Source organism: Xenopus laevis, chromosome 2S (genome assembly GCF_017654675.1).
Source record: "Xenopus laevis strain J_2021 chromosome 2S, Xenopus_laevis_v10.1, whole genome shotgun sequence".
In the NCBI taxonomy this organism is placed as follows: Eukaryota; Metazoa; Chordata; class Amphibia; order Anura; family Pipidae; genus Xenopus; species Xenopus laevis.
Window position 1 is genome coordinate 67,466,066 of NC_054374.1, and position 15,155 is coordinate 67,481,220.

At 41.8% G+C, this 15,155-nt stretch overlaps 1 protein-coding gene across 3 annotated transcripts; it reads left to right on the top strand.

Moving 5' to 3' along the window:
• Positions 1 to 859: 859 nt before the first annotated feature.
• Positions 860 to 14,816, top strand: LOC108709522 (GPI mannosyltransferase 2). 3 transcript variants are annotated; one of them, XM_018249444.2, is made up of 5 exons: positions 862 to 1,895; positions 2,037 to 2,139; positions 4,145 to 4,262; positions 5,278 to 6,369; positions 12,383 to 12,707. In XM_018249444.2, exons 3-5 carry the CDS (start codon positions 4,176 to 4,178, stop codon positions 12,623 to 12,625), a joined length of 1,422 nt encoding a protein of 473 aa, XP_018104933.1. In that variant the 5' UTR covers positions 862 to 1,895; positions 2,037 to 2,139; positions 4,145 to 4,175; the 3' UTR covers positions 12,626 to 12,707. The 3 variants fall into 3 exon arrangements, with proteins under 3 accessions (XP_018104934.1, XP_018104933.1, XP_018104935.1); XM_018249445.2 differs by lacking the exon at positions 2,037 to 2,139 and having other exon boundaries at positions 860 to 1,895; positions 12,383 to 14,816; XM_018249446.2 differs by lacking the exons at positions 862 to 1,895; positions 2,037 to 2,139 and adding an exon at positions 2,146 to 2,309 and having other exon boundaries at positions 12,383 to 14,816.
• Positions 14,817 to 15,155: the final 339 nt, after the last annotated feature.

The following is a 15,155-nucleotide window of genomic DNA, read 5'->3' on the forward strand; positions in this document are numbered from 1 at the left end:
TACGTAGATTAAAGTATTTATATCAATTATCATCTTCCTTTTACGATATTTATTTTTGTAATGCATTGTTCTAACCTGTGCCGAATTATAATAAGCACTGTGATATAACTACCACGAGAATATCGAGAAGTGTAACTCATGGACATAAAAGGTTTTTGTTTTGATGTATTTAAATAATCTCCGTATTGCCACCATTTGGTCACTTAAAGGGGACATATACCATAATTTTTTACTCCTCATTAATCCATTCCTCAAACCATAAAATTGAAGGGAACATGTTATATTATATACCTTTAGGTTCAACTTAAGGGGTTAATTGCTTGAAAACTGAAGTCGCCCCTCCCTCTCTCAAAACTTCTTGTGCTGAGATCCATACAGACTTTGTGCAGCCGTCGGCCGTCTCTTGCTTTCCCCAGCTATCCACAGCCACTGAGAAGTAGGGATGTCGCGGACTGTTCTGCGGCGAACTTGTTTGCGCGAACATCGGCTGTTCGCGTCCGCCGCAAGTTCGCGAACGTCGCGCGACGTTCGCCAATAGGCGTTCGCGTCAAAATCGTTCGACCATTTGACCATTCGGTCGCTAAAATCGAACGATTTTCGTTCGATTCGAACGAAAATCGTTCGATCGAACGATTAAAATCCTTCGATCGTTCGAATCGAACGATTTTCGGATGTTCGAAGTTCGTGAACTGTTCGCGAACTGTTCGCATTTTTTGCCGGTGTTCGCGAACGGCGTTCGCGAACACATTATCGGCGGTTCGCTACATCCCTACTGAGAAGGACAGGGCGTGCAGGCATGGGCGGGGCTATTTTCTGACATCATCTTGACGCCTCGTCACATTAGGGTCCTTCACAGTACTGCTATTCTCCCCACCCTGCTTTGGATGTATACCCCTCCCTTGAGAAAAAAAAAACGAATCCATTCGTCTGCAGATTCCGGATCTTCCCTTACCAGCTCTCCCTCCCTGGCTATCGCTCCTCTCAGTTACCGGCTCTTGCTTCCTCTCTCTTATCAGCTTTCACCCTGCCTGGATCACCCGGTTCGCTCATTCTAAGGCTCCCCCTTCTCCTTACAGCACAGATAACAGAAATGCTTGACAGGTCTTGATTTTTGTTGTTTCTCCTTTCTGTGTGCGTGCATGCGTCTGTGTGTAAGGGGGAGAGCCTTTTGAAGCAGACAGACCGGCATTAAAAATCAAGCCTTTCTGCTATCTTGTCATCTGTGCTGTGGAATTTGCGAGCTGGGGAGTGAGAGAGCTGTGAGGGAGGGGAAGTGAGAGCCAGGCAGGGAGAAAGCTGCTAAGGGAGAGGGAGCAAAAGCCGGTAACAAGAGGGGATTGAGAGCCAGGGTGGGAGAAAGTTGCTAAGGGAGAGGGGAGAGAGGTGGTAAGGGAGAAGTAATGAGAACAGGTAAGGGAGGGAGAGTCAGAGAGGGAAGAAGATACCTTTGGCAATAAAAATGACACCCTGCAATAAAAAAAATGTATATTGGTAGTGCAGCCACAATAATGCTCAGGATAGCATATCTAAACATAACTTATTTTTTTTTTATCAACCCTCTGCAACCATTTTGTCTTTCTATATTGGTATCAAGTAGTGGAATTCCACATTTTTTAGTAACAACTTCATTCCACTTATTTCAGCACAACTGCTGGGGGATTTCTTTCTGTTACAACTAGATCGGGCAGCAGCAAAGACAGCTATGTGCAGCTGGGAACAGACACAGGCAGTGGGAGGGGAGGGGTTCTCCGAGCTAAAGCAGATTTCAGCCTGTCAGTCAGTGATGTGAGCATTTCCTGTGAGAGAATGAACAGACACTCCCACACCTCATTTCAGCTTAGACTCTGAGCAGTAAGGATCTCTCTGCAGCTCTGATATAGTGACAGTTTTAAGAGGTAAATTGCTATCAAAACACTTTTTTTCTGCATCATTACACATTTGGGGGTTGGGTGACTACTATATCTGAATATAAAGATTATATGAAATGTCCCCTTTAAAGTTACAGTTCCGCGCTTTTCCCCTTGTTCTGGTTTTAGGAATGTGCTTGGCAGTGGTTTGTCTCTGTGAGGCACCCATAGAAGAGTCACATGGTTTGCAGAGGCGGGCACTGATAGGTCTACACACTACCCGGAACAGCAAGTAAGAGAGGAACAGTGAATTTTACTTTACTAACACGTCTAGAGACTTAACATTTACTTTTGAGACCTAAATGCCGTATTTATAATCTGTAGACTTTCATCTATACACTAAATCACTTTTTGGAGTCCCATTAGACGTCTGAACGCTCAAATGGAATAACTGTGTGCATGGTAACTATGGCTACGGGATATATAGAGAGAAATGTTATTCTATACAATATGTGGTTACCATCATATGCATTTCTTCTTATGCCACTGGTTACATCCGTTTAGAAACTGGACAATGAAAAACATTGACAGGCTTTCTGGATAATAAGTTCATAATCTTGCCAGTGTGAGAAGCAGTATTGTTAGCAGCAGTTATCTATGCTATTGTTATGTATAAAGCTACCAAACAGTTTTGTAACCATATAAATGCACACGGTTGAAAGCTTTATAAACAAAAGACTCCTACTTACATGTATGGTTCACTGACAGCAATGCTGCCACTTACTCTTACGCTGCTGATCCTGTTTGCTTCAGGTTTAGACACTGTTATACAGCACTGTTAAAGCTCCCCATAGACGCGACGATTCTTCTTGCCGAACGACCGATTTTAGGGAAGTCCGATCAATCCTTAGAAATTATTGTGCGGTTAGTGGGAATCGAACGATCGTACATCTTACGATTTTTCGGCCGACATCTGTCAGGAAATTGATCGGCCAGGTCAAAAAATCTTTGTCGGTCCCAGTGCAATCTATCTATGTTTGCAGGGCCAAGCAGGCAGCTCCCCTTTGTTTTCCTGGCAAATTGGTTATTTTTAGTTGATGGTAAATTCATACGATCATACGATTGTTCTGAGAAGATCGTGGTCTCACGATCAGGATGTGATCTTTTAAAAATCTCAACATCTATGGCCAGCTTTACTCTCATGCTCAGATCACTGCACCAGTCCTGCTGTTTTCTGGTCAGTGGCACATGCTGCTTATAGTCAAATAGTAATAGAAATGGGGAAAAGCTGGTTAAATGCGTGTGTACCATCAGTGTCGGACTCGGGCCGGTAGGACACCAGGAAAAAAAACAGGTGGGCCCTCTTGGTTTTTTTCCTGGTGTCCTACCGGTCCCACTACAGCTTATCTGTCAGCTGTGTAAAGGCTATTGTGATACTAAACTCTATAGTTAAATTATATATACCCATATCTATACTATGTGAAAGTAGGGAGGGGTGTGTGTATGGATGCTGGGTTTTCATTTGGAGGGGTTGAACTTGATGGACTTTGTCTTTTTTCAACCCAATTTAACTATGTAACTGTGTATCCTGTGCCTTTTCTCCTTTTTCAGCTTTGAATGGCTGCCCCATGGCTACCCAGCAGCTTGTTTATATAAACTATATTAGAGTTTCTGAAGCAAACACACCAGTTTTACATTATATTGTCATTCCTTTAAAGCACTTAAAAGAATAGTAGCCCAAAAAACCGTAACTTTGAGTATGCCCTGCTCTTCCTGTACGTGCCCTGCTCTGCCTGTGTGTGCCCTGCTCTGCCTGCGTCTGCCCTGCTCTGCCTGCGTGTGCCATGCTCTGCCTGCTTGTGCCCTGCATTTATATGGCAATGGAAATCCTCTGTAAATTCTGTTATATTTTGCAATAAGTAGTGTATTATTCCTTGTGTGTAGCACTACTAACCATGCACTAAGAGGTTTCAGGCACAGGAGCACCCTTACACTCTAATTTTAATGCCTGAGGTGCCAGAGGATTAAAGAACAACTAAAACTCAATAAAAAGTTAGTTTAGAAATGTTGTACCTTGTGAATTTTTGTGGCAGCCCAAAACCACCATAGCCCTTTAGTATTGAAAATCTGTGCCTCCTAAGATGCCGCCTAAGATGCCTCCAGTACATGCTCTGAGCTACTGTCAGTTACCTGAGCCTAGGAACCAATATACAATATAAAAACTGATTTATTGTTCTGTGAAGATTCATAACAACTGTATACAGATTTCATAATATGTCTACATTTTTCTTTAACAGGTCTGCTGCTAGTTAATGTCTTGGAGCAGCTATGAAATATATGGGGTCAAAGGATCCATTCCTACGAGAGATACTATATTTTTCCTTGTGTTGCCGTGGAGCAACACTTGCAATGCAGGTGAGATATGTTCCTGAACAGCTCATTTTTACCCTTTACATGCTGGAATACATATTCTGCAGGATGGACTCAAGCATACTAGTGTGCCAGGCCCAATGATTCTATGAGTTTCTCTTGCAGAAGAATGTGTTAACATGTGATTACACTGGATGACTGCATGTTAAGTTTTTTACATTCAGCAATCCCTGTACTTGCAAATATAAAGGTATTTTACTGCAATGTGTTGCCCACATGACTGTCGATTCCCTGTGGGTGACAGAGCAATGTGCTATTACCCTTTAAAGACATTTTTTGCGTGTGAAAACAGCATTTCAAGTGTTGTGAGTAGGACTCATCAGTAATCATGAGGTTCCCATACTTATAAGCTGGGCCCTCTTTTTAGGGGTCCCCAATGATTGAAATGTCAGTCACCTGGGCCCCCTAGGTGTTGGGATCTGCCAACAAGTAGTATGGGGTACCAACAAATATGAGTAGTAAAAAGAAGATGAACCGGCACTACGAAGCGTTACCTTGAATAAACACGCAGGGCTTGTCCTGCTTGCATGAAGTCCGTAGTGCCGGTTCATCTTCTTTTTACTACTCATAATTGAGGGTACCGACCCCTGTGACTGCGCACCGGACCTATTTGTGATCGAGAGACCAGGGTGTACTGGTGGGTTCTTGTGTTACGTACCAACAAATATGCTCACAACCCTAATTTGTCTGGTCATGACCCAATTATGCCAAACCCTGTCCTGATCTGCCCAAACCTCACCCTTTCTCTGCACACCCCAGCCCCAATATTATCTGTGAATCACACCTTTGTGTCTCCAGGATCTCCAACTGACTCTGGCCTTAATGACTCTTTTACATAGAAGCTCGCTGTAATTGATTTTTTCTGTAATTGAGTTTCCATAAAGTTTATTGTTAGGAAAGGAGGGCGCCATTTATGTTTTGTGGCATAAAGTATTTTGCATAGTTTTACAAATATATCTCTCAATGTAATATATCTTGCATTATCTCTTCCTATCACCAGGTTGTGTTCAACCTCCTTATCCCAGACCACATCGCTGATGCCTTCTCTCCACCACGAGCTCCACCTTCAGGTTACGGCAACCAACTAACAGAACTGTTCCTGGGGGGTCTTGGACGATGGGATGCAGAACATTTTCTCTTTATAGCAGAGCATGGCTACGTTTTTGAACATAATATGGCTTTCTTTCCATTGTTCCCACTCACCCTAGCAGGATTAGCCTATGGTTTGCTCTGGCCTCTGGGATTCATGCTTTCTGTTCGTAGCAGACTACTTTTGTCTGCTGCTCTTCTGAATACTGGCTGCTTTGTATTGGCAGCAATTGTTTTGTACCGACTGGGCTGTGTTGCTCTCCAGTCACGGCGCTCTGCATTCCTGGCCGCCCTTCTCTTCTGCATGAACCCAGCCTCTATCTTTATGACTGTAGCCTATTCAGAGAGTCTGTTTGCACTGGCCACCTTTGCTGGACTATGGCAATTAGAAAAATGTAGGCCTTTCCGAGGCTGCTTTCTGTTTTCACTTGCCACTGCTGCTCGTGCCAATGGACTAGTCAATGCTGGTTTCTTGCTGTACTTTGGGGTCCAGTCAGTCATACAAGGGACAATAAGTTGTAGAAGAATATATCAAATTCTGTTAGCAACTGCTGTGATAATTCTACCTTTTGCTTTATTCCAGTATTATAGTTTCCAGCATTTCTGCTCGGTATCTGCTATAGAAGGAAGTGTTACCCCAGAACTGATGCAGCTTGCAATAGAAAAGGAATACCGTGTACATGGCCTGCCAGTCCCAGCATGGTGTGCTGCCAGCCTACCACTGGCTTATTCAAACATACAAAGTGATTACTGGGATGTCGGACTTTTTAGCTATTTTCAACTGCGTCAGCTGCCAAACTTTCTTTTAGCATTACCGGTGATATTGCTAGGTACTAGGGCAATATGGGAATATGCCTTTGCCAATGTAAATGTATGCATGACTCTGGGGCTCTGGGAAAAGCGACAAACGCCTTCCAGTGGATATTACGGACCTCGGATATTTATTTATGTGGCACATCTTACTGCTCTAATGATGTTCGGAGTATTCTGCATGCATGTACAGGTAAGGGAGTGCAATTTAATGTTGCAATGTGTCAGTTATAAATGTGTTAGTGGAGGGGGGAGAAAGCCGTTTGGAGATATTTGTTTTTATTAAAGGAACAGATAATTGTAAAATTTAAAAACTGGATAACAGAAAATCAAATCATACTTACAGAGATTTTCTTTTCCTGGACTGGAACATGGCAGTGGGCAACTATGGGTTAATCCCCCCTGCTGTGCAGATTGGCAGGAATTACCTAATAAAAAGTTTTGCTTCCGCCCCCGCCGCCATCTTTGATCTACTGGAGTCTCCCCCAATAGGGTGGGAAGCTATGCCCACTGCCATGTTCCAGTCCAGGAAAAGAAAATCTCTGTAAGTATGATTTGATTTTCTGTTTTCCTGTTCCTTTCACATGGCAGTGGGCAACTATGGGATGTACAAAAGTTTTCCACACATAGTTTAGGGAGGGTGTTTATTTATTAGATATAGCAGACTGCAATACTGCTGTACCAAAGTAAGTATTTTTGTTGACAAATACATCAAATTTATAGTGTTTTACAAAAATATGCATAGAGGACCAAGTGGCTGCTTTGCAGATATCTTCTGATGATGTCCCGGCTTGGAATGCCCAGGATGCTGCCATAGCCCTTGTAGAGTGTGCTTTAATAGATTTAGGTACTGTACTGGACTTGAGGCTGTAAGCTAGATAAATGCACTGTTTTATCCAGTTCGCAATTGTTGATTTGGATGGTCTCATTCCCGTCTTGGCGCCATTGGTAAGGATCAATAAGGAATCTGATTTTCTTATTTCTTTCACTTTGTCCAGGTAGGCTAAGAGACATCTTCTGACGTCTAGAGTATGCCATATATTTTCTTGTTCTGTCTGTGGATTTTGGTATAGCGAAGGTAATATAATATCCTGTGAAGTATGGAATTCTGAAACTACCTTGGGTAAAAATTTGTCGGATGTTTGCAGTATTATTCTGTCTTCTAGAATATTAATTTTCCCTTGAGAAATAGAGAGGGCATGGAGTTCGCTGACTCTTCTTGCTGATGTTATTGCAAGTAAAAAACAAGTTTTTAGGGTCATATTTTTTATCGATGCTTGTTCAATAGGCTCGAATGGTTCTTTTGTGAGGCAGTCAAGAACCAAATTCAAGTCCCATGGGGGAACTTGTGATCTAACTTTAGGTCGAAGTCTTCTCAGTCCCTGAAAGAACCTTTTGACCAGAGGTCTTGAGGCCCATTGTATTTTCGAGAAATGGGAAATTGCTGAAATTTGGCCTTTTAGTGTGGAATTGCTGAGTCCCAGAGTTACTCCACTTTGTATAAAGTCTATAACCTGAGTTTCGGTTATTTTTGATATTTCTATATTGGCATCTGGAAGCCATTCCAAGAATTTTTCCCATATTGTAAAGTATTTCTGTATTGTAGACGGTTTTCTTGCTGACATGAGCGTGTTAACCGCATCACTAGAAAGACCTGATGCTTCTAAATTTAGCCTTTCAAGAGCCAGGCCTTCAATTTCAGATTTTTTGGATTTGGATAATGTTGTTCCCCTCTTGATAGTATGTCCGGCCATTCTGGGAGATTGATGGGAGGGCATGAGGACATTTGAAGGACCTGTGAAAACCAAGGTCTCCTTGGCCACCAAGGTCCCACCATAACCACTTCCGTTTTCTCGTGTTTGATTTTCTGTAGGACTCTTGGTATGGTCAGGAATGGAGGGAATATGTAGGCTCTCTTGAATTTCCATTGTATGGAGAAAGCATCCACTGCCCATACTCCCTGCTCCATGGTCCAGGTCACATATGAGGGAAGCTTCGCATTCTTCTTGGTTGCCATTAGGTCTATAGAAAGGGGACCCCATTTGTCCAGTATCATCTGGAAAGCTTTGGGGTGTAGTTCCCATTCTCCTGCTGGTGGAAGAGTTCGACTCAGTTTGTCCGCTAGTATATTCTGAGTTCCCGGTATGTGTTCTGCTCTCAGTTCTTTCAGGTGTATTTCCGCCCATTCGAAAATATGTATGGTCAGATTCAATAATTTCTCTGATTTTGTTCCTCCCTGTTTGTTCAGGTATCTGACCGCTGTTGAATTGTCTGATTTTATCAGAACTTCCTTGTACATCACTTGTTTTTGAAATTTTATCAGGCTCAGTTGTATCGCTTTCAGTTCCCTCCAATTGGAAGAGTAGTTTGATTCCTGGGTCGACCATATCCCTCTGATATTCTGGGTATTCATGTGGGCACCCCAGCCTTGTTTGCTGGCATCTGTTGTGATGATGGTCCAGTTCCTTTGATGGAGATCTATTGGGACTCTTATAGAATTTGTCATTGTCCACCAGGATAGGGATGATATTGTCTTCTCTGATAAATATATTAGTTGTTTTGGGTGACTGTAGTCGTGATCCCATTTTGTCAAGAATTCGAATTGGAGAGGTCTGGAGTGTATTCTCGCCCATTTTACACAATCCACTGTCGCTCCCATCTGTCCTAGTACCTGCTGGCAAGATCTGGCCGAGACAGGGTTTTGCTGTGTGAGGTTGTGAACACTTTGTTGAATGTTCCTGATCTTTAGAGTTGGGAGGCTGATATTGAATGTTGTTGTGTTTATTACTGTCCCTAGAAATTCCAGAGTTTGAGCTGGTGATGGGTGACTTTTCTCCCAATTGATGATCCAACCTAGATTCTGCAAGTATTCTGTAACTATTTTCACATGTTGTCTCAGTAGTCTTTCTGATGGTGCTTTTATCAGTATATCGTCTAAGTATGAGAAAATCTGTATTTTCATTATTCTCAGGTTTGCTATCGCTGGGGCAAGAACCTTTGTAAATATTCTCGGCGCTGTCGACAGACCGAAGGGTAATACTCTGAATTGAAAGTGTTGATTCAATATGTGGAATCTCAGAAACTTTCTGTGTTCTGGCCATACTGGGATGTGAAGGTAAGCATCCTTGAGGTCTATTTTCGCTAGCCAGTCCCCTTGGTTTAAGCATTGTGCAATGGATCTGATCGTCTCCATCCTGAAAGTCTGTACTTTGAGGTGTGTGTTTAGTTTTTTCAGGTTGAGAATAACTCTCGATTCTCCGTTTGGTTTCTTTTTCTGGAACAGATGAGAATATATCCCTTTGTACTGTTGAGACTTGGGAACTTTCGATATGAATCTTTTCTCCTGGAGTCCTGAAATGATCTCCTGTAGTTCTGATATCCCTTTTTTGGATCTTATCTTGTCTGATGTTGTAAAGGATTCTTTTGGATTTGAAGTGAATTCTAGTCGGTATCCTCTGGATATAATATCCAGGGCCCAGTTGTCTTTGATTTCTCGAGCCCACACTGCTCTGTAAGATGAAAGCCTTCCTCCTATCTTGAGCCGAGGGACTCCCACACCTTCAGGGCCTTTTCTCGGTTTTTTGTTCAACTCTTTTGCGAAAAGGTTGATCCCTCTGTCTCCATTGTCGGGAGAAAGCTTTTCCTGGTTTGTATTGTTTGGCGTCTCTGTAAGAGGTTCCAACTTTTGAATTCTGAAAGTTTGGAACTTTCTTTTCTCTTCGATCTTGTGGAAGGAAAGAAGATTTGCCCGCAGAAGCTTTTGAAATAATGGAGTCTAGTTCTTTCCCAAATAAAAGATTTCCTACATATGGAAGGGAGCATAGGTTGTGCTTCGATTGGGCATCTGCGTTCCAATGGCGAAGCCATAATCCTCTTCTGGCTACTACAGATGATGCCATTGTTCTGCCCGTTAACTTAACCGTGTCCATTGAAGCTTCTGCCACAAATTCATTTGCTAGCTTGATGTCTTGGAGCATTTCATTAAGCTTTCCTCTATCCACTCCTTTTTTAATTGCTTCTTGTAACTCGTTCAGCCATACTTTATTTGCTCTGGATACTGTTGTAATTGCCACGGCCGTTTTGCAGGTTGCCCCTGCTGCTGTGTATGCTCTTTTAAGTGCTACATCTTGTCTTCTTTCCATTGGGTCTCTGAGAGAAACCCCCTCATCGACCGGAAGGGTTGTTCTTCTTGCTACCCTTGTTATGGCTGCGTCCACTTTTGGTGGGAAGTCCCATCTCTTGGTAAGATCTGTAGGAAAAGGGAACATTCTCTTAAACCTTCTAGAAGTGGAAAGCCTCTTGTCTGGTGTTTCCCATTCTTCATTGACCGCTTTGCTGATGATGTCATGTATAGGAAAAAGATGGTTCTTTTTTGCCTTAGCTTTAAACATCTTGTCTGTTTTTTGTGGTGAGGCTGTTTTGTCTTCCAAATCAAGAGATTTTCGAACAGCTTTAATAAGTGGCTCAATCATTTCAAGATTAAAATCTGAACTTTCCTGTTCTGATTGGTCTGAAAGAATTTCACCCTCTGTATCTGAGTCCTGGAGTTCCTCAGTAACTCCTAGGCTTAAACTTGGGCTGGTTCTGCCTCTTAGCTGAGGAGAGGAAGGTGTTCCTTTGATATCTTGTAATACTTTTTGGGTGACCTGTGACACCATAGATTCCATTGTTTTGTTGAATGAGTCCTTCATCCACCCCATTAGCTCAGAGAATTGAGCAGGTGGTTCATCTGTATTCTGCATACATTTCTCACATTGTCTTTTATCTGGTAAAGCTGTTTCTGTACAAGAAATGCATTGTTGTCTAGCTGATTTACTTCTTCTCCTTTCAGTACCAGGAGAGCTTCTGTAATAAAACGAACAAAACAAAACAAAACAAAACAAACAAATCAGATCTATTTTCGTGTTTCTTCATCCCATAGTATTCTTTTGCCTCTCATTGCCACTCACCCCCTGGAGCCCGAATGAGATCGTCTGCAGCTCATATTCACCCTGCAGATATATGCATGCAAAAAGGGTTAATAGAGACGTCTCACCATATATGTATGGTAGGGCCATGAAGAAAGTTTCAGTACTTACAGTTGTACCTTGATGGTAGCACAAAGCACAGTTGGGTAAGAGTGATCTATCCAGCTTGTGTCTTACCATAATCTGGCAGCTCTGGGGGAAAACACGCTGCGTCTTAACTGTCAGCGTCTTAGCTTCCGTTGCGTTCCGTTTGGCGCCAATTCTTTTGCGCGCCTGCGCATAGTCGCATTGATGCCGTGGACGCCATCTTGGAAGCTGGTAACATCGGCGTCTTAGTGCGCGTTATGCCGAATTCGGCTTGCGACTTACTGCGCCGGAGGCACGAACTGGCCAGAGCCCGCGGCTCCTCCTGAGACTCTCAAAGGGATTTAGGGTTACCCCGGTCTAGGAGCTACAGCAGTGGAGAGGCAGTCTGCTGGTACGTAGGGGGGAGACTGCAGGAGGAAAAAAAGATGGCGGCGGGGGCGGAAGCAAAACTTTTTATTAGGTAATTCCTGCCAATCTGCACAGCAGGGGGGATTAACCCATAGTTGCCCACTGCCATGTGAAAGGAACAGGAAAAATACATGGGCTGTTCAAAATGTTTCTAATACAGTTAGTTAGCTAAAAATGTAATGTATAAAGGCTGGAGTGACTGGATGTCTTAACATAATAGCCAGAACACTACTTCCTGCTTTTCAGCTCTCTAACTCTGTTCTGGCTATTATGTTAGACATCCAGTCAGTGGCATAAACTATAGAGGAAGCTGACCCCGCAGTCGTAGGGGGGCCTGGGAAAAAGGGGGTCTCCTTCCTCTATAGCCAACAAGAACCCCTTTCCCAGCCGCTCTCTTACCTGCTGCTGGGAAACAGGGTGTCGGCACTGGGAGATAGTGGGTGGAGTCTGGGTGGAAAATGGGCGGGAGGATGGGGATCGGAGTGTGCAGGCCAGTCTGAACATCTTTTTGCAGGGGAGTCACTCCAGCCTTTATACATTACACTTTTTCCTAACTAACTATATTAGAAACATTTTTTATTTTGCACAGCCCATCTATTTACCCAGTTTTTATTTTTTGCTGAACAATTCCTTTAAGGAAACATTGGTTGAAAGATAAAATACCAAATGGGCAACCACCAATGAATCTGTATGGGTTAAAAAGATGTGTTATTTATTTAGTATTTTTTTCTGCTTTGTCTGCAGGTTATCACTCGCTTCCTCTTTTCTTCCTCTCCTGTACTTTTCTGGTTCTGTTCTCTCCGCCTTCAGCAGAATGAACCATGGATGTGGGGACTTGAAATTGGCGAGTCAGCTTCCAACCCAGCAGTTCGCTTGCTCTATTCCTGGACTTCACTTCAGCGTCCTACTCGTTTTATGCTGGGATATTTCTTAGGTTACTGGTTACTTGGCACTGCTTTGCATGTCAATTTCCTTCCATGGACATAGCAAAGATATTGTGTTGGTGAAAGTTAAAGGGCAAGTTCACAGTAAAATGATTTTTTATTTTTGTATTACATTTTTAAATATCTTTGTGGATTTTTTTCTTTTTTTAAAATGTATCTTTTTTTTCTTTTGCCTTTTTCCACACAGTGGAAATACCACAGTGAATACCAGGCTGGATTTCTTATTTTTAGTCTAAAGCAGCTAGACTTACTGAGATTCAACACTTATCCCAGTGGCTTATTTATTTTGATGGGTTGGTAGGGCATTCCTGGGCATTTAATGCTATTAAGGGTAAAAGAGTCACCAACATCTAATCACAATGGTGAAATCAGAAATCAATACATCCAATTATAGTTGGTAACAAGGAGCCATACAGTGATAGCCTCAGCTGCTTCTGAGGAGAAGCTCTTCCCATTTCCCAACACTAATTGCTGCACAGCAGGTTATAATAGAGTTTGACATTTGGAGCTGAGCCTACCTAGTAGCATAAGAGACACTGTCTATGAAATTTCCATCAGACTGCTGAACCATAAGCCAGATGATAGCAGTCTAAAGCTTTTAATTAGAGGTCTTTAGGGTTGCCACCTTTTCTGGAAAAAAATACCAGCCTTCCTTCATCCTTGCTGTCCTCAAGCATAATTTTTACTGGCCAAGCCTGTGAAATATCAGCCAGGTGCCAACCCTAATGGTCCTTGCAAAAGCTAATGGTTTGTCTCCTTAATTTGGGTGGGGTTATTGCTAAAGCACAGGATTTTAATAACCTTGTGTTATACAGAATTTTGCAATAATCATTATTTTCGGTGGAAAGCATATTGGAGACCAAAGATATTGAGCAACTGAGAAATATTGTTAGCATCAGATTGGCAGGACAGGTGCTTGTGTGGGAAAGGGGTTGCCTGTTTCTTGTTTAAATTTAAGTTTCTGGCTGTAAGACGTGAAGTGAAATATAAAGCTGCTGTGAGACTGCCCTGCGCACAAAGTATTTAAAAGGATACCTGAAGCAGGGTTAGCACATTTTTCCACTCCTGCATGTTATGCTATCGATAAATTTAAAAGATATAAATAGTCTATACTTGCTCCTTCGGCAGTCCTTATTATGTGATAATATAGCCAGCTTTTTGGCAGTTCTTTGTCTAGCATAATTACATGAGCTATGACTTAGCTACAATTCAGTAAACTAACCAGACACCCAGGGTAGTAACATTTGGAACTGGGGCCAGCTTTCCCCTACTAATGTATTATCCATCCATTGCACCTGCCCCTGAAAGTTATACCAGTCCAGATGCAATACTAGCCAGAGCTTTGAGAAACCACCAAAAAAAAATAAGAAATATATATTTTCTAAAGCAGAACATTTCTAGAAAGGAAACATTTGACTCTGACCCTTATGCATACATGATAGGTTACCAATGATAATGGTAACCTATCAATGGTAGTATTCTTTGATAAGTCAGCTATTCAAATAACCTATATCCTTACAAAACATAGGGATCCCATTTAACAACTGTAAAAAGAACAAATGAAAAAAGGCCTGTGAAACATGGAGATTTGCAGCAGATGCTACAATCTGGGTAAAAATAATGGCGGTTCTACTGTAGGTTCTATGGGAGAAAGCAATGCATGCCACATAGGAAACAATGAAACCTATTAGTCTGGTACAAAAGTTACCTAGTACTATCTGTGTATGATTTTGGCCTCGTCTTCCCAATTACCCCCTTACAAATGGCTTCAACTGTGTTACTTTGTTTTTTACTGTTCTATAGGAGGTAAAAGCTTATAAGGATACGGTGGTATCAGTCATATACATCCCACAGTAACAGTTAGCAATCAGCACTTAGATTTCAACAGTTAGAAAATAAAAGCAAAAATCTGATCACCAATTATATTTCACTCCACTTTTTACACAGCATGAAAAATAGATAATTTGAAACTGCCTCAATGCATATTGGAGCACTCCCGAGATAGAATTAATTATAATATATTAATATATTGGGAGAGCTCAAATATGTGTTGAGGCAGTTTAAAAGTGTGTCTATTTATACTGTATAAACCACTGATTTCATGCTTGTGCCTATTCAGTACATGAATGTACATCAGTTCCTGGCTTTGTATACTGGTTAATGATCACCATATTCATCAGTATGATTTTTTAAATGTAACAGTTAGGGGGTTATTTATTAAAGTCTGAATGCCAAAAACTTGAAAAATGTGAAATTTTTAGTGGGAAATAAGCTCAAATTCTCAAGATTTATTATAACCTGAGAATGCAAAAAGTCAGAATATGGAAATACGCCATCTTCAACCTGTCAAGGTCCTGTAGAACTTCATGGCAGAGGTCCTATTTCAGAAGAAAATGTTTCTCCAGGGCTGTTATTAAACTGGTTTCTGCTACATTGTTTCAAATACAAAGGGCATACAGAGTTTATTGCTTTCTTGAATTCTACAATGTAAGAGAGCAGAAAATAGATTTGCTTATACCATCAAGAAGACAACTGAGAATAGACACAAAGAAACTAGCCAGGTCAGTTCATTC